Source organism: Hippocampus bargibanti, linkage group LG10, assembly GCF_051943395.1.
Source record: "Hippocampus bargibanti isolate YZ-2025 linkage group LG10, ASM5194339v1, whole genome shotgun sequence".
In the NCBI taxonomy this organism is placed as follows: Eukaryota; Metazoa; Chordata; class Actinopteri; order Syngnathiformes; family Syngnathidae; genus Hippocampus; species Hippocampus bargibanti.
The window spans coordinates 13326288-13351472 of NC_142743.1; the positions used below are offsets into that span (position 1 = coordinate 13326288).

Consider the following 25185-nt stretch of genomic DNA (forward strand, 5'->3'; position numbering starts at 1 on the left):
TGAAGATGGGAAAAGCTAATTGTAAAAATACAAACAAACACTAACATTCTCCAAATTTACAACAAAAATTCACCTTTTGACCAAAATTTTGCAAAAATCACACATGAAAAACGTTAAATTTCACAAAAAGACCAAACTGTGTATAAACTGTCACGTGCCGCCATGTTTTTATGTGAGTGGATACAAGCCCACATGGTCTGTCTGCGAAGCTGCTGAGGTCAGCAGAACGCAACACATCACAACTGCCTGCACACATGCTGACATTGTAGACACGCTTTGGACCACAACAGGCGCACAGCAGCTGCACAACAAAACAATCTGCGTGCTTCTTTAAACTCACAATATTTCATCAGACAAATGTATATGAAGATGCAAGTACGTATACTTGTTTCATGAACAAATTCGTTTATGAAAAATTCTTTTATCTCAAATCATTTTTCCCCATTGGAATTAATGGAAAGGCCATTAATCAGTCCTTTATTTTTTGATAAGGTCCAATAAGTTAACATAAAGTAAATTGAACAGAATGTGGTGAATTAAAGACTTTGTCATGATTTAATGCAGCAATCTAATCGATTGTGATGCTCCTTCTGGCGCGCCTCCCTTCACCTATTTCGATATGTTTAATCACACTTCTAACACACATGTGTGAAGGCATCACTATGTCTTTTCACTATGATGGTTGATTTGAGTTCTAAATATAATCAAATTTGTAATGCCAACCTACCTGTTGCTTGTCGGATGACACTGTGATTTTCGGGACGCTCCTCTTCTTCCTCACGCCTCACTTCTGCCATGATTAGTTACAACAATAAAGAAGAAGAAAGAAGTCATGACAAAGGCAATTATTTCGATAATGAAACATGTATTGTCCTGAGAGAATGTGAGTGTGTTTCGGCGGCGGACAGAGTGGTCCTGCCAACTGCAGCAATTTGTGAGGGGTGGGACACAGTCAACCTACACCCCTCCCCATATTACCACTCAGACACATTTTTTTACATCAAAGTTTTAAAATACTGTGATACTTAATTGGTTCGAAATTAATTGGTTCCCAGACAGAATGTGTAAGGCGAAAAGTGTGTATCCCAAAAATTAATTTCCCATTGGAAACCATTAAAATGAGAATAATTCGTTCCCAGGTACCCATAAAACATAATTTTCTACTTTCTAATTTTCTAAGCCTTAAAACTACACAAAATATATCTTATTTTATGTATAATAAATTTGCTATGGTATTATAATTAAAGAAATAAACTGTACTGTATAATAAAGTCATTTTATGTACCTTTGTAATGGTCGTTGATGGCTTGATGAAATGGATAGCTTTTTGCATAAAGTGTCGCAAGGAGCTCTGGGTTGTACATCTTGGAAGTTGTGATATTGCAACAGCAAGAGATGCAAGCAAACACACTAGAAACATCATTAATAGCAGGTTGCCTTGCTTGTCTTTTCATTTCAAATTGAACTGATGGCGAGTGCGGGTTATTTGTGGAGCCTGATTGATGGGAATTTTAACCTTGCAGTCTATACTCTGCTTTTGAACTATCAAAGCTGAAATGAGTCCAAATTTCACTGTTTTCTCTCCATTTTGTCACTCTCTCTCTGTCGTCTGTCTGTCTCCTTAATGTTCAAACCCCCTCCCCTCACTGCTGCGTTCTTGACCAATCACGTGGCTTTAAGCAACGACTGGAGGCGGGGAATAGAAGACAAAAAAAATGTCGGCAGCCATTTTCTTTTTGAGAGAATGGCTTCACTCTCTCTCTGTCTGTAACCCCCCCGCCCCCTCACTGCTGCGTTCTTGACCAATCACGTGGCTTTAAGCAACGACTGGGGGCGGGGAATAGAGGCCCAAAACAAGCCAGGTGCCATTTTCTTTCAGGAGAACAGGCTCGTTCGCGAACGACACATCAGTCATTGTGGCAGCTGCGTGTGTATCCCGAAAAATAGTTCGTATGCCAACATAAAATTTGCATAAATTTAACTTTCGTAGACCAAAAATTTCGTAAGCCAAGGGGTTCGTAAATCAAGGTATCACTGTACTATCAAATACTTTTTGTAACTGCAATCCTATGCAGTACCTTACCGTACCAGTTCATGATATTATATTACATGATCAGAGCATATACCATATCCATACACAATGCTAACATGTTGCTTGTTCTGTAGCCACAAGGGGACCTAAGCCAGTGTCTTCTTGTGCCGGTCTCAAGCCCGGATAAATACAGAGGGCTGTGTCAGGAAGGGCAACCGACGTAAAAGCTTGGCCAAAACAAACATGCGAATCAAATCTCTGAAGATGGAGGACACTGATTCGCTGTGGCGACCTCTTGAAGCCGAAAGGAAAAGAAGAAGACACACAGTGCTAACATACCATTGCCTTTTTTAATGTAATCATAACGTACCATACCTGATCACAATACCAAGTGACGCTCTGTACAAGAGTAATAAAGTTTAAAGAGGTATTTGTATGATTACTGTAATTGTAGTTTGACAGTATGACATACACAGTATGACATACAATATGACGATAAAAGCAGTTTGTGTACCACAATTTTTACTCTGGCTCCCCTAGTGGTATACTAATGAATGAATATCAAAATATACTTCAGTTATGTGTAACTTTTAAATCAAATGCAATCGTATTCAAACCTTCATACATGTTTTTTAACGTGTACTGTATTTCACAATTCAACTCAGTTGTATTTGTGGAGCCCTTTAAAGCAACCACTGTATACGAAGTGCTTTACATGGAGCTAAATGAGTTCATACTACAGTACAACAAACTGTATCCTCCTGTCAAACGACACTGTCTACTCAACTGTATTTTTAGAGCATCTTAAAACAATCACACCAAACGACAATCGACAGTGATCATTGATTTAACTCACGTTTTTGGGAATATGAGAGGAAACCAAAGTACAGTGATAACTCAGCTTACGAATGCTATAGCTCACGAACGTTTCGCCCTACCGACATTAAATTTGAGAGAATATAATCTTGGCATCCGAACTACTTTTCGGCGGACGAACCAAACCACACAGTTCCACGGTGACTGTCGGACTAGTTTTCGGCGGATGAACACCAAACCACACGGTCGAACAGCGCCACAGTTGCCGGCGGACTAGTTTTCGTCACCACTATCTTTAAGTGCAGACGTGGTTTGTTATCGAGTGGAGTACTTTTGCTACTATGGGACCGAAAAAGACCCCACCACAGGCTAGTGTTAAGCCTAAGAAGACATTAAAGAAAATTACAATCAAGCAGAAGAAGGAGATCATCGAAAAACACGAATGAGGTGTGCGTTTGTGTGACTTAGCGTCCTAGTACCAGTACGCTAAATCGACCATTGCTACATGTGGCTAAGGGTGTTTCTCTGTTGTCTAAGCAACAGTCTCAGGCAATAGAAGAGGTTGAAAAACGTCTGTTGATTTGGATTAACGAAAAGAAGCTAGCAGAGGACAGTGTGAGCGAAGGTATTGTCACCGAGAAAGCACGGCAACTTCACCCGGATATCATCAAGAGGCAACATCAACGACCATCACAAAGGTAAATAAAATGACTTTATTATATAGTACAGTTTATTTCTGGAATTACAATACAATACCACATTTATTATACATAAAATAAGGTATATTTTATGTAGTTTTAAGGCGTATTTAGTAGAAAATTATGTTTCATGGGGATCTGGGAACGGATTATTCTCATTTTTATTGTAGTCGTAAAAAACTCATACAAGCGTGTTGTCTTATGTAGTACCGTCTTTGTCCGGCAGGAGGAAAATATCAACAACGTCAGTGTTACGTTACATCTCTTCAGGGAACGCTTGACTTTCTTTTTCAAAATTCTGTAAAACACGGACACATTTTTGGAATATGAAAACAATAAAAAAAATAATATACATTAAATTAGCTTACTATTATTTTAAAATAAAAAACGAAGAGTCGATGTGACACGTCGATCATTTCAGTGGGCGGGACTAAAGGGTTTGGGTTTTCTCCTCTCTTCACCTTTGCAGTCACATCGCTGCCTTCCGTCCGCACCTCTTCAATTCCCCGCGTTAATACCTCGGTTACATCGGGATTTAAAGGATTTAATCTGTGTTTCGGGAGTGACCAGTCGTCTATTAGCCAATAGGTAAGGAAAAGAAAAGAAAAAGTATGCCGTAATGCTCGTGTTTTTCCCTTTCCTGAAATGTTTACACCCGTTGTAACTCCTCGTTTGGCTTCACTGTACGCGTCGCGAGAGTGAGCTTTTGCGCATGCGCGACTGTGATTGACATGCGCGTGTGGCTCGGTGTATAATTACAAATACGATTACTTTCACGTTACGAAGGTAACACTCATATTTTTTCCAGCCATGAAGACAAATCATTTTGTTGGTCTTCTGTCCGGTCAAAAGTATTTGGAACTCCTTAAAATGCTCACAAATACACTCAATGTCGTCAATTTCCCTTGCTGTTGTTTTGGTGTTGAAATGTCAAACGTAAATGCAAAGTTCTCTTGCATTTCTGTCACAATCAGGTGTGATGCAGATGTTGCGTTACTTGATGAGGTGACACCGGATTTAATTCCATGGAACTGGACGATGCAAATCTTTCGCCGTGATGCTATTTTAAAAAATTGATTATAACTTCCCCTTTCATCATCACAAAAGAGCGAAAGCCTCGTCAACATGAAGTCATTTTTCAAATGTATTACAACACATGTTATTTACTAAAAATACGTATGCTGTTTATCGGGAATGTGTAAAATAACTAGTCACGTGATGCATCGCATTGAATTTCATTGGTTGAGTAGCTGAGGTCAAACTAATGTGATTACATGTCGCGAGTCTCAAGTCGAGGAGTGTCTCGTATGAATTCACCTCCATGTTCTGTCTGAAAATGTTTCCCACAACGACTAACAAGGGTTTGTTTCATTTTGGTGCAGGAGATTGTGTCGCTTTGAAAAAAACCAAGTAGGTTTTGTAAAAAAAATGTCACTTTCATGTCGCTATTGCAAAATATGTTTTTAATGAAATACATTTCAATAATATTTGAAGGCCCGTCTGTATATTTGCAAAGAAGCCACCTGCTGCTGTAGATATTTATATAACCTTGTGAATGCCGCTTTGTCTAAAAATGTTGCAAAACAAAGCGGGGATTAATATTTGGATATTACAAAAACAACAACTTTGTTGAACAGATGCCATCAACCGGATCAGCTGTGTCCCGAGTTTAGGATTAGGTCCTGACGCCCCCTCCCCCAAACCCTCGACCAGACCTGACATGCTACTTTGTATCAGCATTACAATTTACCGAAATTGTGTAACAAAAACTTTTAATGTATTTCTATTTAAACAAAAGAATTTCATAAGGCTCTCCATTGTGTGGAAAGATTAGCAAATTAACGAACAACAGTTTGGCCCACTTGTGTTGCCTTTCACACCACTGCTACCCTACTTATCGCATGCAAGGCCTTAAAATATGGATAATATATCCTCAAAGGTTGCCTAAATAATCTAAATTGACAGGAAATACTTTAATAAATGCCATAAAATATAAGAAAAGTGACCAACATCAACATTTTAATACTCGCGTTGACTTGCCACCATTCCGACTCAAATTACACAACTTGGCCTTAGCTAAGTGCCAACGTAAGCACCTTAAAAGTACATAAATGAACGAATTAACAAAAAAAGGTCAAACTGGTTCTTTTTTAAACAAAATAAAAACAAATATTTGATCAACCGATGAATCAACATTCAACACAAACTCTCATCCGCGTGAGTCCTTTGCATCGTTAAAATAAGTCGACCTTCATCTTCGCTCTCTCATGGCCATTTTTTTTTTCGTTTCAACCCGTACGTATGACCTCATGCAAACAAGCCAGCGATGAGATCGGTGAAGCGCCATGCTACACCCACCCTCATCGAAAAATAAAAGTCACAATGATGTCATCGCATACCTGCATTGTGTTCATACAATAGCTCAATTGAGCTTCAGCTATGCGAATGCGAAGATAGCGAGCTCTAAGATAAAACAAGCACCTTTGTTACCGTCCTTGAAAGATAGTCGGAAGAATATGTGTGATTTTTTTTTGTGCCATTTTGTATTATTGGCGGAGGGAAAAAAATCACAATGATTGGAATCAACGCCCCCCCCCCCCCCAAAGGAAAAATCTTCCCTTGCATATTTCAATCATTCTTTAATTCCAGGCATCCTGTAATGCCAGACGTTCAAAAACGTGTCTCTTCCAGTGCCAGTGTTTTTGTCATTTTCACTCAAATTTCAGGACCCACAAAATACACAGTTTTAGGATTACAGAAACATTCAATACAGCGTAAGAAACCTTACAGTCTCTTGTTTCCTCAGAAAAAAAGTTAATTCCTAAATTATGTGGGTCTGGAGTTATCTGAGCCTGAAATGGGGGCGGCTGTACAAAATACAATACATACATATTGATGTATATAGCGGTTTAACAACAGCTGATGCTGTAACAAAGTGCTAACATGGACAAAAGGCAAATGCTGCCCCCTCGTGGAAGGGAAAGACATTGTCAGAGGTCTGACTAGCGCTTTATCGGCAACCCCAAAAACAAAAACCCAAACAAATCTGGGAATGGCGCTTCACGTCATATTTTCAATACTTCATACTTTGTGGTGAACGGCCTCTCTGGTGTATATATATATATATATATATATATATATATATATATATATATATATATATATATATATATATATATATATATATATATATATATATATTAACCCTGTAAAATGTGTTTTTTAAACATAAAATAATGTAGATGTCAACATATTAACATGTAGCATCCCTGCTGTGTTGCTGACCAGCGGCCCTGCGGCGACTTCATGTGGCGCTTGAAATGTTTGATCATACGCTATCGAATTGGTTTCCCGTGTGTTGCCATGGCAACTGCTGGGCAACCCTTCAATGCTTTTTCTGAGCATAAAAAAAGGGAAAACTTGTATGTCAGTAGAAGTAATACTTTAGCAAGAACATTGTGGGTGTGTTCGGTTCTGCCTGGAGCTATTTTGGCAAGAGCACACCTGTGCAAGCCCGTACGAGTGACGACAGTAGCTTAAATTTGATTCGAAAACCTTGTTCGGGATACATATTCATTGATTTTTAGTGAATTATTTAATTTAACACTTATAACTTAATTAATTGTGTGGCTGCTCTTTTCATTTTGTTTACCGATCAAGTAACTTTCGCCGCGCTCGCCGCTGACCAAGTTGTTTATTTGTTCACTCAATCGACTTCACATTACCACACGGCATAATTCTCACGATGAATAGCATGAAGTTCGCTCCACCCCTGCCCCCCACCAACCCTCTCTAAGTGACAGTTTAGCATGATGACGCTAATAGTCCACCACAACGCTCTTATTGTCTTGGCGGTCTGGAATGTTGAGGACTTCCTTGAAGGAATGCGGAGATGAGAAAGTAGCTGACATTTCCTTTTTTTATTGGGGGCGGGGGGTTTGGATGCTCTGTCTGCTGCACATGTGGAAGTCGTCATCTTTCATTGTGGACTTTCTCTCACCCCCCCTTTTTTTTGGAATCTCCTCCCCTTGCGTCCACGTGCTTGTCGGAGTATCTTACTCACGTCCAGTCATTTCCCAGCATAATTCGCCTCCCACATTCATCACAATTTTTTTTTACAAAGCTCTCTCTCTCTCTTCTATTTTGTTTAAGTCGGCGAAGAACATCGTCTTCACTCCAGGCCCGCGTTCCTGCCTGAAAATGCTTGGACGGAGGTAAGACCACAAGATCATTCCTTTCATGGAATTCCAACGCAATGGGAAAAACTCTGAACGCCTTTGACGGGACTTTGAAATGGGCCGCCATGATTGGACAGAAGGGGATGTTTAGGAAAGTCTCGAATTTGTTGTGCTGACAACTTTGCAATTGTTGAAGGATTCTTGAGTTCCTTGGCCACACAATAGAACAATGCGAGCCGGGTTACAAGCGTTGTCATCTGAACTTTGTTGCCAAAATGTGGATGGGTGGTGCAAAACAAGAATGAAAAAAAAGCTATTTACAAAAGAGCAAGAGGACAATGCAAAAAAAAATAATAAAAAAAACAAACAAACAAATGCACTGTGATTCGTTTTATGATATAAAATTTACATTTCCGCTTATTTTACACTTGTAATTGTCAAAAAACAAATTGCATTAAAAAAAGAAATATTTTCATTTCCGTCCCTTCTATCCCAAAACGGGACATGATTTCAATGTAGCATTGCGGAATACTAATTAGTATTCAGTTACTGGTTTGCCCCACGACATGTCAGAAAATTAAGCAAAAATGTTGATTGTTGCAGGATTTTATTGTTTTATTTTTTTAGAAAATAAAGAGTTTTCTAAAAATTCAGAATAAAAACCTTGAGTAAAATGATACCACAATATAGTGTCCTTGAGAGTTTTGAAAGGCGCTTAGAAATTAAATGTATTATTAATATTACATGTATTATATGTATAAATACATTTTTTGGTATTTTTATTTATTTTTTGTTCAAAATGGAGATTTCAGAACCCGAAACAATCCCTCTTAACTCATTCACTGCCAGATGTGCAAACGTGTCCACTCCAGTGCTGGGGTTTTTGTCATTGTCACTCGAATTCCAGGACCCACAGAATATTGACTTTTAGGACGACATAAACATTCAATGAAGTGTAAGAAAACTAGACTTCCTTCTTTCATCAGAAAAAAAGAGTTAATTCCTAAGTATGGGTATGGAGTTATATGAGCTTAAAATGAGGGTGGCTGTCAAAAATAAAATCCAATACATACATATTGGTTTGTATAGGGCTTTCAAGGACAACCGATGCCTCCGGACATGTTGCGTCCATAATTTGTAAAATCGCTTCAAATGACTTCTACTGAGCGTATTTTACAAAAATTCCACGGCATATAGCTATATTTTACTTTTTAATAATTGCGCTGAATATTCAGGAAGTCTTTTTTTCGAGTTGATGACGATGCCTGACTTGACGTCACGTCTGGAACGCCCCTGATCGAGAAAGCAACACACAATGCATTTGTTTGGTCTGGAAACTGTGTTAATCCGCGTTGATGGCGAAATTAGAAGGACAAACATAAACAACGCAATGGTGAATCATCGTGTGTTGCACCAAGACTACTATTTGACACAAATTCCCAGCAGACAAGACAGCCCATTTCCAACGGAGCTTGGCCGCCATCTTGTGCATTTTCTGGGAGCTACATTGGAGTCCAGACGCCTCAAAATGAGATGGAAGGACTTCTTTAATCGATTGCAAATATTTATGCTTTCCTCTTCAGAAATATTTGAATCATATTCATAACTGGATGAGAAACAAGAAAGCATCTTCTCCGAATCTGAAGCCATTGTTTTGATTCTCGAGCAAGCTAAGATGTCTGGCGTGACATCACGAACAAGGGGGCGGGACCAAACTGAAACGTTCTGATGTCATTTTGAAGTAGTTTTGGGACACTTTAAGTCATTTGTATTGATGTTTCGCATTTGACTAAAAATATCAGCCTGCATGTTTTGGGTATTTTAGATGCTATAAAACGTTTTTCTGATGTCAGTTAGGAAACAAAAAAATTGTGTCGGTTGTCCTTTAACAACAGCTGTAGCTGGAACAAAGTGCTAACATGGAAAAAAAGGGAAATGCTGCCCCCTTGTGGAAAAGAAGAAGAAAAAAAACATTCCCAGATGTTATGGCTAGCACTTTATTGGCGCCCAAACAAGAAAAAAACAAAAGCCAAACAAATTTGTGAATGGCGCTCTAAGTCATATTTTCAATTCGCGAATAAATTCGATAATGGCAGTGAATGAGTTCATGACTTTGTTACATCGTTTACCCATGTCTTTATTTTTTGAACATTGTCACGACAAGATATATTTGTGATGACCGAGCAGGTTAAACCGGGTCGTCAAAGCAAACCGCTGTCTTGTGTTTCCAGCCGCCTCCACCAAACGTGCATATTTTTTCTACAAATGACTAGATGACTACTTTCCCCAATGAACTCTACACTTGCAGTCTTTTTTTGTCAGGCCAGCGCCGTAAAAGAAGCCAGCAAACAATTAGTTTTTCCCGTCCGGTTGGCGCACTGCCACTATTGGCCTTTCAGGACGTCTGAAGCTACTCCGAAGAGCAATTTGACAGCTCGGCCCCAAGTGGGCTCCTCCGCCCAGTCATGTGACTTCTCGTGTTATTGTTCCCGCATGCCTAGCATAGCTGGAGCGCGGCGGGGCCAGGAGGAAAACGACGCGCTGCGTTGTCCTTCCAAGAAAAAGCTCCGCTGACAGTTTTTGTTTTGCGTCCCCCCCCACCCCCTCTGCCTTAAGAAGGTCCTCCGCGTTGAGTCTGTCTCCGGTGGTTACGGCAGGCGGGGCCTCCCTCCTCTGACATGGTGAAAGACGCATAAAGACCGGTCCCCGTTATGGCCTCCATGGTTGCCAACGGAAAGCAAGATGGGCCGTCCGTGGCGCTCCGAGGGGCGGATCCGGAGACATGCATGATTGTATTCAAGAACCACTGGGCTCAGGTAAAAGGCCACAACTTTCGCCGCGCTTCTCATGTAAAAACAAAAGTTAAAAGGAAAAAATATACAGAAAAAAAGAAATGAATGACAAAAACAAAAAAAAAAACATTAAAAAAGAAATGAATGACAAAAAACTAAATACGCCCCATTAGGGATATATATATATATATATATATATATATATATATATATATATATATATATATATATATATATATATATATATATATATATATATATATATATAGTAAAGTCTCATTATATCGATATTCAAGGGAGTCCGAAAAAATATCGATATAACCGGGACTATCGATATATCCGACCCTGTTTGCATGTAATTTTCTCCGTGCGTGCATAGAAATAGTATTGATATAACCGGGACTATCGATATATCCGATATCGATATAACGAGACTTTACTGTATATACAGTAAAGTCTCGTTATATCAATATTCAAGGGAGTCCGAAAAAATATCGATATAACCGGGACTATCGATATATCCGACCCTGTTTGCATGTAATTTTCTCCGTGCGTGCGTAAAAATAGTATCGATATAACCGGGACTATCGATATATCCGATATCGATATAACGAGACTTTACTGTATATATATATATATATATATATATATATATATATATATATATATATATATATATATATATATATATATGGCAAGGGTTACCAGCACAACTTTAGTTTGCTGACGAAGCTCTTCGGATAAGGAGCGAAACGTCCGACACCTTCAAAGAAGTACAGATGACGAATGAAGAAACCTTTTTATCGATAAATATGCAGTCTCAATACAATTTTTACCATTTTTTTTGTTGCCGGGGGGAAAATAATGAGACCAATGCCTAATCACCGATCATTTAATATAATCCACACCAAATTTCTCTAAAAACGTGACATTTATTTATTATATATATTATTATATATATATATATAGATATATCTATATACGCTGTATATACGGATATACACTGTATATATATATACTTTGTATATATAATTAAAAAGTATGTAAATCAATAAATACAAATTAAACATGTAAATGAATGAAATGAATAAACAAATACAAAAATAAATGTTTACAAGCTGGACAAATTCATTTTTCTTTATACCATGCTTGTCACCATTTTTTTGTCAAAAGGTTTCCAATTTAGTGTGTGTTTCCATACTTTGGATATTCAAACATTTCAAGGGCAAAAAAAAACACATTTGGTTCACACCCTTCAATGTTATGACAACACAAATATGAAAAGAAAAATAACATATACGCTCTGCAAATAATCCCCAAGCACCGCCCCCTTGTCTCAAAATGAGAATAATGACTGTGTCAAGTATCACCGTCCCGTCATTGAGGCGAGGCCCGACAAAAGGTATTTGTCGCGCCAGTGACGACACAAAAGCTCTCCAGCCGTGTATCAGTAACACTTAAGGGCAGCGTGGTTCCTCCGCCAGTGGAATCTTGGCAGTCTCAGCTTGCCCGCCCATCCCATTGGAACTCGCTCCCAGAGCTGCCACACCCGCGCAAACCCATTTCTACTCTGCTTTGGATTTCCCAAAATATATTTTACGCAGCTCGTAAGCCTCCCAAACGTCCTCGTGCATCATTTCCAGAGATATTTTCTGTGTTTCCAAGGATCTCTCCTTCAAAATATACTCGCTGGGTGGGGAACGCCCACCGCTCCAGCGCTTTCAATTCTGGCACCAACAAGGACATTTTCATTCCAGATGTGCAGGCCTGGAGAAGTTGAACTATCGTGAACATTGATCCCGACGCTACAAAAAAAAAAAGACATATATGTGTCAAAATCAATAAGGAGCAGTGATTCGTGGGAAATGATTGTGTTTCACAACATTTATTTTGTATTTAAAATAGAAAGAATATCATGGAAAAATAACAATTGTAAACAAGCTGACGTCATAAGAAAAATAAAACGTCATATTTTTTTGGAATGCACTAAATTAATTTAAAAAATCATAAGATCAGTAATACAAATTATGAAATAAATGAACAGATAGAAAAATAAATAAAACAATAAATAAAAAAATAAATAAAACAGACAAATAAACAAATAAACACTTAAAGGACAACCGACGTCACTTTTTTGTTTCTTAACTGACATCAGAAAAACGTTTTATAGCATCTAAAATACCCAAAACACACAGTATGATATTTTTATTCAAATGCTAAACACAAATAAAAATGACTTAAAGTGTCCAAAATCTGCAAAAAATTGAGCTGCGAATTGGGCATTTTCAGAAAGTCCCGCCCCCAGTTCGTGACAGCACGCCAAGACGTCTTGCATTGCTGGAGAATCAAAACAATGGCTTCAGATTCAGAGAATATCCTTTCTTGTTACACATCCAGTTATGAATATGATTCAAATAGTTATGAAGAGGAAAGCATACATGTTTGCAATCAAGTAAAGAAGTCCTTCCGTGCCATTATGAGGCAACATTGAGGGGAAATTTCTCAACGAAAAAGAGGCACAAAATGACGACCTCCTGTGGCCACCTCCGTTTCCACAGGCTGATAAATTCCTTATATGGAGCTTGGACGCCCTCTTCTGGCGGCTTTTGGATGCAACACGTGGTCCCCAGACCAAACCAGTACAGCAAAATACATTGACGTGATGGAAGGACCACTACAATGCGTCTTTTTTTCGGTCAGTGGCGTTCCTTTCGTGACGTCACGTACGGACTCGTCACCAACTCAAAGACAAGACTTCCTGAATATTCAGCGCGAGTCTTAAAACGTAAAGTATAGTTATATGCGGTGGAATCTTATTAAAATACGCTCAGTAGAAGTCATTTGAAGCCATTTTACGAATTATGGACACAACTTGTCCGGAGACGTCGGTTGTCCTTTAAAATAAATAAATAAATAAATGAGGCAGACATAAATAAATGAACATTTAGATAAATAAACAAAACAATGAATAAAACGATTAATAAACAAATACATAAATAAATAATAAATAAAACAGACAAATAAATAAATAAATACATGAAATAACTTCCATCAAAATAAATGTCCTCTGTGCTGTACGTTGCACATTTGACAATAAAGTTGATATGAACATGTTTTTTCTTTCCTCCCTTGCCCTCCTTGGACATTCCAGTCAGGCAAATGGCGCATATTTACTCAACTGTGCGCCCGTTGTAGCCCTTTGAGGCCGTTTGTAATGAAGGGCCTCAGAAATAAATGGGACTTGACTCGAGAGCTGTTTGTTCTGCGAGGCGAGGCTCCCAGTGGGATCCCGTTTCCATCGACCCACTGGCGTTGTTTGTCATCACAGCAAACGTAGATGACTGAAGCTGAGGTGGTGTCGATGTCGCGCACCCTCAAGGGAAAGAAAAAGGAGTGTATGCACAAAGGACACTGCCCCTCCCTTTAGTTACACGTCTAGTCGGATCGTTTTTGATTATTGCTCGGCATTGGGGACAATCTGTTACGTTTGATGTTGACATGAAAGGTAATTGTGTAAAATAATAATAATAATAATAATAATAATAATAATAATAATAGTAAAGTAAGAATATCAATGTGGGTTTTGTATTTTGGAGTCAGAAGGACCATATAAAACTGTATGCTCATTTAGAGTTGCAGCCTTTCAAAAACAATCAAATCGGCATTTACCCACTCCCCTAATATTGTGATTTAATAGGCAATAGTTTTTTAAATAAATTGTTTAGCCTTATAGGCGAGGCTAATGCTAACATAAAGGCGCTAAATTAACCTAAAATTAAGATGAAAGAACTTGAATTACTTGGCTAGGTGCACTTCAATTTTTGCGTACGTTCATTATTTTCTTCAGGCACAGAAAGTGTTTCATAATTTTAAATGTTTGCCTAACCTTTATTTTTTAATGTTTCAAATTTGAAAATCTTTATTTTTTTAATGTTGTAACTTTGATGATTCTTAAATCCTTTTAGTTCTTTTTTATTTTGCAATTGTGATGATTCTTAAATCTTAGTATTTTTTTAATGTTGCAGTTTTGATTTTCCTGAAATGTTTTAATGTAGCAATTTTAATGAGCCTTATTTTTTTTTCTTTTGCAATTTTAATGATCCTTATTTTTTTCTTTTGCAATTTTAATTATTCGTAATTTTTTTTATGTTGGAATTTTTATTTTCCTTATTTTTTACTGTAGTATTTTAATTAGCCTTAATTTTTTATGTTGCAATTTTGATTATCCTTTTTTTTAACGTAGCAATTTTGATGTTCTCGTTTTTTAATGTAGCAATTTTAATGATCCTTGAAAAGTTTTTAATTTTCCAATTTAGATTTGCCTTATTTTTTTGAATGGAGCAATTTTAATGAGCCTTAATTTTTTAACGTTATAATTTTGATTATCCTTTTTTTAATCTAGCAATTTTAACGTGACTCAATTTTTTTAATGTAACAATTGAAATTACCCTTATTTTTTTAATGTTGATGATGATTTTTTTTCTTTTTTGTCTGCCTTGCTCCTTTTCAAAATGAGCCACCATGCTGCATTATGATAAATATTCCAATTGAGCCAGCATCGAATTGAAAGTTTCATCGCGACCCTACATTCCATTTTCTTCTGTGCAAGGTGGTGAAGATCCTGGAAAAACACGACCCGTTGCACAGCGGCCCTTCGACCTCATCGCCCTCGCTGGGCGCGCCAGGCCCGGGCGGCGGCTCGCATTTCGTCCCCGTGCCGGGCGACGAGGCCAGCGCGGTGCAAAACTACGTGGAGCACATGCTCTTCCTGTTGATGGAGGAAGATTGCGGCAAGGCAGGCGCCATGGGGCCCATCCTGGAATTTGTGGTGCTGGAGAACGTGATGGAACGACTGTTCGTGTGGAGCCTGCGCCGCCAGTTCACCGACGCCATGAAGCTGGAGCAGCTGAAGATGTACGAGATGCTGGTGTGTCAGTCTCACCAACCCCTGCTGCACCACAAACCGGTGCTGCGGCCCCTCATGATGCTACTGTCGGCGTGTTCGGGCTCGGGGGGCGCTCCCGACGTGGAGGCCCAGCTGGTGCTGCTCCTGCACCAACTCTGCTGCGTCCTGGCCAAAGATCCGTCCGTGCTGGAGCTTTTCTTCCACACCAGCGAGGACCAGGGCGCCGCTAACTTCCTCATCTTCTCGCTGCTCATCCCCTTCATCCACCGCGAGGGCGCCGTGGGGCAGCAGGCGCGAGACGCGCTGCTTCTCATCATGTCCTTGTCGGCAGAGAACTGTCGCGTGGCCCGGCACGTGGCGGAAAACACCTTCTTTTGTCCGGTCTGTCTAACTATTTGTGTGTACACTTAATAGGATATATCCATTTTGTGTTCACCGGCCATTCAATTCTAACTTCGGAAAATATTCCGAATGCTAATAAACATATCTCGAGCGGAGTAATCTAATATTGCTAACTGCTAACGGGGACGCTTCAGCATTAGCAATTAGCAACTGATCAATATTTTGCTTTCATGGACTAATTGTTTTCATTTTTTTTGTCACTAACAGCTAACGGCAATGATTCCGGCGATTTTCTCAATTCATTGTTTATAGTTCCATCGCTATATTCGTAAACGGTTTATTATTTCAAAGGGCAGTCCAGAAAAACTTCACAAATAATAATAATAAAATTCCGTTACCCGTTTGGTCCGTTACACAATCAAAAATTGGACAAAATGTTAACTCATTCACTGCCAGGCGATGCGCGAAAATGTGATCACTCTACTGCCAGGGTTTTTGGCATTGTCACTCGAATTCCAGGACCCACAGTATATTGAGTTTTACGACTGCATAAACATTCAATGCAGTGTAAGAAACCTTAGAGTTTCTTCTTTAATCAGAAAAAAAAAGTTAATTGCTCAGTTATATGGGTCTGGAGTTATCTGAGCTTGAAAAATGGGGCGGCTTTACAAAAAGCAAATGTTTCTCCCCTCGTAGAGGTCTGACCAGTGCTTTATCGGCGACCCCCCACGCAAGAAAATCCAAAACCCGAAAAAATTCGGGAATGGCGCTCCACATCGTACTTTTCAATTCTCGTATAAATTCAGGAATGGCAGTGAATGAGTTAAAAGGGGGTGTTTGCGCATGTTATGTTCTGATTCAAGACACGGCTCGCAAATTTGCTTCCATATTTACGGCTAAGGCTTGGAATGAAATCATCATGTGCACTTTGGGACTTCAGGTTCTCGCCACGGGCCTCAGCGGTCTGTATTCATCTCTGCCTACCAAATTGGAAGCCCCCAGTGACGAATGGCACTGTCTGCAAAGGGACGACTGGCTACGGGTACCCTCCCTGGTCCAGTTTCTCAATTCCTTGGAATTCTGCAATGCTGTCATACAGGTTCATAAAAATAAAATAAAACAAAAATCAAACGCTATAAGCTTTGACGCCTTATCGCTAACTCCTTTCTCCGTTTCTCAGATAGCCCACCCTGATATCAGAGACCAGTTGTTGGGCTACATCTACAATGGCTTCCTCGTGCCTGTACTCGCACCGGCGCTGCACAAGGTTTGAGACCCATAGCGCCTTTTTAAAAATGATTACATTTTACAAAATGTATTGTTTTAATAATTAATAATAGACGTAATTTTTTTTGTCAATTTATAGCACATAATTTAGCATTCGTGGTTGGATTTTTTTTTACAATACAATACATATTGATTTATATAATAATAATACATTTAAAGGACAACCGACATCAGTTTTTTGTTTCCTAACTGACATCAGAAAAACGTTTTATAACATCTAAAATACCCAAAACACGCAGTATGATATTTTTAGTCAAATGCAAAACACCAATAGTCCCGCCCCCAGTTCGTGACGTCACCCCAAGACGTCTTGCCTTGCTCGAGAATCAAAACAATGGCTTCAGATTCGGAGAATATGCTTTCTTGTTACACATCCAATTATGAATATGATTCAAATAGTTCTGAAGAGGAAAGTATAAATGTTTGCAATCGATTAAAGAAGGTCTTCAGGGTCATTTTGAGTGATCAAGACTGAGGTGTAGTGTCACAGAAAATGCAGAAGATGGCGGCAGAGCTCCATTGGAAATAGTTTTATTCTTCACCTTGTAATTTTTGTCAACGAATATCAAAAGTTATCTCGGTGTAACATACAACGATTCACATTGAGTTATTTCTGTGTTTTCCTTCTAATTTCGCCATCAACACGGATCACCACGAAGTTTTCAGACCAAACAAAGTACCGCAAAATGCATTGAGGTGATGCAAGGTATGTCCTTTCTCGGTGAGGGGCTTTCCTTCAGTGACGTAGGTTGAGGACTCGTCACCAACTCAAAAACAAGACTTTCGGAATGTTCAGCGTGAGTCTTAAAACTTAAAATATAGCTATATGCGGTGGAATCTTTGTAAAATACGCTCAGTAGAAGTCATTTGAAGCGATTTTACCAATTATGGACACAACTTGTCCGGAGACGTCGGTTGTACTTTAATTTAAGGCGCCTTTCAGTACACTCAAGGACACTATACAATCAAAAAACAATACACAAAACAATAAAACCATAAATAAATAATAAATGTAAGCGCTAAATAAATATAAGCGTAAATGAATATAGCTGAATATGTAACAAATCATCATTTTTCTAAAATGACCTCATAATTATAAATGTGTTAAATTATTGTTTTATGGCAATTTTTTTTCTTCTGCTGAATCTCAAACTGCAAAGGGTAGCACTGTTTTGCCACATTGGTCAAATAATTGTTCAGTGGCATGTTTTTTTAATGCTAACAGTTAACGGCACATTGTAGAATTAGCCATATTTTGTAAAAATAATTTAATCACCTTAAAATGTCAAATAATTGTTTCATGTCAGCGTTTCTGGTGTCAAGACTGTTTAGCAAGTTAGCCTTTCACAGATATCCGGTTGCTCAGTCGCGTAAATTTTTCATTTCTTTTTTTTTTTTTCTTTTTTTGTTAACTTATCAGAATCAGAATCAGAATCATCTTTATTGCCAAGTATGTAGGACACACAAGGAATTTGTTTCCGGTAGAACACGCTGCACTAGTATCGTTGTCAAAAAAACTGCTAAGTGGCACTATACAGTTCCATTTTGGCTACTGTTGAAAGAGTTCAAAGAGTTAATCACGGCGCATTATAGCATTAGTCGCATTTCTCAAAAAATAGTTTGGCAAACGATTGTTTCATGTCAGCGTTTCTGGTGTCAGGACTGTTTAGCAAGTTTAGCAATTAGTAAACATTAGCTATTCTACAAAAGTCTTGCATATATCCCATCTTGTGGGCGATTGTTAGCTTTCATTCAGCTTCTGCTATACAAAATGGTACCTCAAATTTGACTTTCTGAATGTTTTCCATAAAGATATCTCATATAGAAACATTCATTCCAGAGTAAATGTACTATCGACATCTCATTCAATTTTAGTACAGTGAGACCTCAACTTTCAAACACCTCAACTTACAAACTTTTTGTCTTACAAACGTCAAATTTCTGAAAATTAAACCTTATAATAAGCACTATTTTCATAATACACACCCACCACGGCTGGCGGAGTGATCTTCGGCGGAAGCACACGACCGAACAGCACCAGAGGTTAAGTTACCAACAGTCCTTATGGAAGGTGACTCTCCTTCCACTTTATTTTACAGCACAGTTTATTTCTTTAATTACAGTCGTCATGTAATGCGCCTCTCTTTCCAAACAGCAATTCCCTTTGACCTTCGACCTCCAACGCCATTCCATCAACCCGTAAATGACCATCACAAATGTAAATAAAGTGACTTTATGATACAATGCAGTGTATTTCTTTCATTACAATACAATAGCACATTTATTATACATAGAATAAGGTATGTTGTGTGTAGTTTTAAGGCTTATTTATTTGAAAAATATATTTTATGGAAACCCGGGAACAGATTATTCCCATTTTAATGGTTTCCTATGGGATTTTTTTTTGAGATACACACTTTTCGCCTTACACACTCTGTCTGGGAACCAATTAAGTTCGTAAATTGAGGTCTCACTGTAATTCGTAACACAAGTATGGGTCGGACAATTTGAAATTTTAGTCATTTGCTGTGCTGCTGACCATTTTGTGTTTGGGAGCCTTTTACTGAGTGATTTGCTTGTTCTTTAGCCACAAAGGGACATAAGTCTTCTTGTGCCGGTCCCAAGCCCGGATAAATACAGAGGGTTGTGTCAGGAAGGGCATCCGACGTAAAAGCTGGGCCAAAACAAACATGCGTATCATACCTCTGAAGATGGAGGACACTGATTCGCTGTGGCGACCCCTTGAAGGGAAAAGCCGAAAGGAAAAGAAGAAGAGCAATTAGACTTTTCACAGACATCCTGTTGCTCAGTCCGCTTAAATGACTGTTGCGTGTGGTTTTTATTCGAAAATTCCATTTAGCAGGACATGTTTTTTTCCTTACACCACCGTAGCTGACCGTCGAGGAAGTGATGACCACCACGGCATACCTGGAGCTGTTCCTGAGAAGCATCAGCGAGCCGGCTCTGCTGCAGACCTTCCTGTCCTTCATCCTACTGCACCGCCACGAAAACGTCCACATTTTGGACACGCTCGTCAGCCGTATCAACACACCCTTCCAGGTATGCCGCCAAGATCGTATATTCAATTGCCATTTGAACATTGTATAACTGCAGTGTTGCAATGGCAACGCGGGATCGCTCCGGTGTTGCTGATCCAACTACGTCAATGAATTGTGTTGACCAACAGTCAACAATGACGCACCTGCACATCAAATAAGTTTTTATTTTCCAGATTAGTACGAGAACTCAGACTAAGACAAACATTCAACCTGAAATGGTTTATTTTATTTTATTTATATTTTATTTTATTTGACTTTTATTTTATATTTATTTTATTTTGTTATCATATTTTTGTTTTTTTGTTGTTGTTGAATATTTATGTTATATTTATTTTACTTGTTTGTGTTTTAATTTTATTTTAAATTGATTATTTATTCTGTCTTTATTTTAGTTTTTTATTTTTTATTTTAGTTTGAGGGTTTTTTTTCTTTAATCAATTTTATTTTTATTCTATTTTATTTCTATTTTTATGTTATTTTTATTTCATGTTATTGTTATTTTATATTTGCAGTATTTTCATTCTCACTTTCACTTTCATATTTATTTTTATGTAATTTTTAATTTATTTTACATTTATTTTATTCTATTTCACATGTATTTTAATGTTATTTTAATTTTATTTTAATGTTATTTTATTTGTATTTTTCCCTCCAGCTGGGCATCGTGTCACTGGCACTTTTCCGCACTCTCATCGGTTTGCACTGTGAAGACGTCATGTTGCAGCTCATCCTCAGGTAAAAAAAATACTAATAATAATAATAAATCCCCCTAAATATGAACTCAGAGTTTTTCTCACCACTCGCCGTCAACCTCCCCAGGTACCTGATCCCGTGCAATCACATGATGCTGAGTCAACGACGCGTGGTGAGGGAGCGTGATTTCTACTCGACGTCGGCGGCCAAGATCCTGGCCTTGACGCCATCGTGCTGCTCGCCTGACTGCAGCCCGCCGCCGCTCCGACAGCTCGAGTCCATCCTGTTCTCCAAAGGTGACTACAAGAGCAATTCAAAAACGCAAGTAAAATAATAATAATAATAATAATAATGGATTCCAACTGAGCTGCCTTGGACTGATTTCCCTTTAGCTGAGAAAGACGACATCTCGGCTGAGGGTGACCCGGCCGCCAACTCCTGGTGTACCATTGGCTCCGAGATCTACTTGGATGTCAGTTACCTCCACTACCTGGACGACGCCCACGAGCGCATCGGCGTCTGTATGCGGGCGTGCCGCGTGTGGTCGGCCGCGTACGATGGCAAGGACCCGCCTCCGGAGACATACAAACCGGGTGTCCTGGAGGATCCGGCACCCAGGATGCGAGCCCCGTGGGGGGTCTCTTTGGCGATGACACGTCGCCGCCGAAACGAAAACCCCTCCAACCAGTTGGAGCTGGAGTGGGACGACAGCTACGACGCTTGCCCGCCGGGGGCCGCCGAGCCCAAGCCTGCGCCTGCGTCGCTTCCTTCCGGCGAGCCCCCCAAGCACATCGAAGAGATGCGAAAGTCGGCCATTTTGTTGGTCAAGGGCTCCTACATTGAGGAGAATGAGTTCCAGGATGACGTCCAGGTCTACGATCTGGTCGCCAAGAAAGATGCCGTGACCAGCACTGCGGTGCCACGCCAAGACTCCAACCCCAGGAAGAACGGACTCGCCCAGAAGCAAACGGGCGACAATGGCAAAAGTCCAACCGACTCGGGCCAGGACCTCCTGGTTCAGTACGAGCAGCTCATCCGGACGTTTGACGGTGATGCGGGCGCCAAAGCCGCAAAGAGTGACGCCGAGGCACAAGAGGAGGAAATGGATTTCACTTCCTTCTCGCCGGAAACGCCTGAGCTGGAAAAGTTGCAGTCGCCGTTTGGGTTGGTGTTCTGTGACTCCGCCAAGAGTCACTTGGCACCTTTTACAGGTTAGTCAGCCCGTTTTGTTCACCGGATAAATTGAAGCTGCTCTCCAATTAACTTTTTATTTCACACACTACTTACAGACATTTATTTATTTATTTATTTATTTATTCATTCATTCATTCATTCATTCATTCATTTGCTTGTTGGATTTGTGTTTATTTATTTATGTGTTTGTCGATTTATTTATATATTTTGTATTTATTCATTCATGTATTTATTAGATTTTTGTTTATTTATTTTATTTATTTATTCATGCATTTATTTATTTGATTTTTGTTTATTTATTTGCTCGTTTATTTCTTTATTTGATTTTTGTTTGTGTATTTATGTGTTTAATCAAAATTCACTATATATGCGTATGTATGTATGTATGTATGTATGTATGTATGTATGTATGTATGTCTGTCTGTCTGTCTGTCTGTCTGTCTGTCTGTCTGTCCGTCCGTGAGTGTGTGTATGTGTGTATATATATATATATATATATATATATATATATATATATTTTTTTTTTTTGTACATACAATAATGACCATTTTTATGAAAGCATTAAAAAATGTGTATATTAATCGCAACTTGTATAACAATTAGGATGACGACCATTTTTCCATAATACTTCAGACCAACATAAACCAACTTCCTCCCCTACCGGTTGGAGTTAATATAAATTGTCATTGTGAAACTAATTTGCTTTCTGCCATCAAGTGGAAAAACCGAACGGTGTTCTAACTTCGACTTTACGTTCAAACGGCACAAACGTCGGCAGGTCCCTTCATCAGCGTCCTGTTATCCCGCCTGGAGAACATGCTAACCAACTCGGTTCACGTCAACCTGTTGCTTACGGGCATCCTGGCGCAGCTGGCCTCTTACCCTCAGCCTCTTCTGCGTTCCTTCCTCCTCAACACCAACTTGGTCTTTCAGCCCACCGTCCGCTCGCTCTACCAGGTCCGCACACGCTTTTGAGATTTTAGCGCCAGGCGTCGCAAATCAACGCTTCCATCCAAAATTCATCGAGCCTCCGATTGATTTCCTGTCAGGTCCTGGCCACGGTGAAGAACCAGATCGAGCAGCTGGCTGGAAGCAGTCAAGACTTTCCCGACTTGATTGTCGCCGCGCAACATTGGCTGCTGACCAGGGACACCTTGTACGGAGAAGCAGGTGGAGTAAAATTATCAATACTTTATAGCGTTATGATCCAGATGTTTATATATCAAAACACCATTTTCATAGACTTATTCCCTTTCCTGTCGCTTGTAAGAATTGTAAGAAAAATGTCCCATCAGTTCACTGGCACAGTCCAACTTTTACCTGTTGCCGCGTATTGCATTGTTGCATTGTCCCCTCCTCAGACCAAAGCAATCGAGTGCGAAGCGGCGGCATCCTGAAGAGTTCTCCGCCGCCGCAACTGAGGTCCATCTCTTCCGAGCGGACCGACGTGTTTGCCACCGTCCTCTTTAGCGAGTTCCTCAAAGAATTAGCCGCCTTGGCTCAAGAGCACTCCATTTTGTCTTACATTCCCATGGAAGAGTAATTCAACTCCTTAGATGATAGAGCGACACTTTTTAAATTTTTCTAGCATCGTTTTAGACCTCCAACCAAAGACGCGTTAAGAGATACATTTGTATTTATTTCATTTTTTTCTTTTTAAGCAATGACCGACCCTTTAATTCAATTGTCTCAGGGTGGGCAAACATTGGGCTCCAGCCTGGCCTATGATGTTAGCAACATTAGCATCGGCAAGCACAATCCGGCCGGCGATGCAGCGATGCCGTGCCCATTTTAAGCCTGATTCACCAAGTGACTTTATTCTTCTTGGTACCTCCGAATATATACGATTGAAGCCATGTTTTCTCTATTTTTCATCACAGCGGCCTATTTAATGACTTGTACATATTCGCGATGCAAATGAATGAGAATATGAATGAATATTGTCAGGTAAGATGGTTTGGCAATTTAAATGTTCATTTTATTTCGTGATATTTTTTTTAGACGGGGCGGGAAATGATGTTTTATTTATCGCGACTTCCGCGTGCATTGTCTGTTACAAAGGCGCCTTTTAAAAGTGACCTTATGCATTTTTTCAAAATCAAAATACTCCAAGGATTTTAAAAAATGCCAGTAAATTTTGACACACCTTGCAAAAAGGAGATCATTTTTTGTTACACGTCTCGAAATGAGTTTTACTTGATCCACAGCACTTTGTATGGAGCTACGGTTGTATTTAAAACGCTTTATAATTAACGTTGAGTTATACCGCAAAGCCAATGCCGAGTTCTGTCTTTTGTTAACGTCACGACCGAGCTTGGGGGGGTGATTAGGCAAGAAGGAAAAAGCAGAAAGGCAGCACTTCATACACTTTACTCTGGATGTGGCAATATGGACATATTCGGACCTGCCGAAATACAAATAGTGATTGTGTGCCACCTATCCGAAGCTAATCTGAGCATCCATCCAAGCAAACTCCGTTCGGCTATGCTTACTTTTTTTTTTTTTTGCTTTGGTGGGATAGCTTCGGTGGGGCATTTTGGTGTTTCTGCATTTTAAGTGTTTTAGACGGCATAGTTGCTTGAAGGTGGCACGGAATCTCATCCCAGCCTAACCTTCCACACGTCATGGGTGTAGAATTTCAGTGTGGGCGTTCGGTAATAAAATCGGTGACACATTAAGGGAAGATGGACGCAATTATTTCAGGGAGAATATGGACGCATTCATTTCAGATGTGCATTTCACAAGCCCTGTTGTACAAACTTTAACTAAAATGAATTTTACATATGCCTCCTTGACATGTCAAACATGAGATGGCACAAAGTCAAAAATATTTCCGTTGTGTCACCAAAATTCACATTTTGTGCCTGAATTGAAAGAATCAAACTAGAATGGTTGATTCAATACAGTATGACAATGAACGAAATAAAAGAACAAACTTTTTTTTGGTTCATAAAGAATTTTTGGTATATCATGTCATCTTTGAACAGAGGAATTTAGTCACAGTAAATTCAGTTTTTTGACATCCTAATGCCTCTTGTGACATATATACGAGCAATAAATTACACAATACAATCTCATTGTTGTGCTTGTTACACGCATACATATATGCATACAGATACATTGTGGAAAAATCGTTGACAAAATTACAAATGAAACGAAACCGAATGAAACGAAATTACCAAAATAAA

At 39.2% G+C, this 25185-nt stretch overlaps 1 protein-coding gene across 2 annotated transcripts; it reads left to right on the plus strand.

Moving 5' to 3' along the window:
• The first annotated feature begins 3978 nt into the window (after positions 1-3978).
• Positions 3979-25074, plus strand: fhip1aa (FHF complex subunit HOOK interacting protein 1Aa). Of its 2 annotated transcripts, none has more exons than XM_089006493.1 (13): positions 3979-4134; positions 7699-7760; positions 10341-10540; positions 15126-15803; positions 16705-16863; positions 16945-17031; positions 19944-20111; positions 20766-20845; positions 20930-21099; positions 21196-22014; positions 22776-22954; positions 23047-23167; positions 23359-25074. In XM_089006493.1, the coding sequence occupies exons 3-13, from the start codon at positions 10436-10438 to the stop codon at positions 23538-23540; spliced, it is 2748 nt and encodes a 915-aa protein (XP_088862619.1). In that variant the 5' UTR covers positions 3979-4134; positions 7699-7760; positions 10341-10435; the 3' UTR covers positions 23541-25074. The 2 variants fall into 2 exon arrangements, with proteins under 2 accessions (XP_088862619.1, XP_088862620.1); XM_089006494.1 differs by having other exon boundaries at positions 10344-10540.
• Positions 25075-25185: the final 111 nt, after the last annotated feature.

Coding starts and splice junctions, on each gene's coding strand:
- fhip1aa (XM_089006493.1), top strand. CDS start 10,436: ATGGCCTCCATGGTTGCCAACGGAAAGCAAGATGGGCCGTCCGTGGCG. Junction 15,804..16,704: donor AAAACACCTTCTTTTGTCCG/GTCTGTCTAACT, acceptor TTGGGACTTCAG/GTTCTCGCCACGGGCCTCAG. Junction 23,168..23,358: donor CACCTTGTACGGAGAAGCAG/GTGGAGTAAAAT, acceptor TCCCCTCCTCAG/ACCAAAGCAATCGAGTGCGA.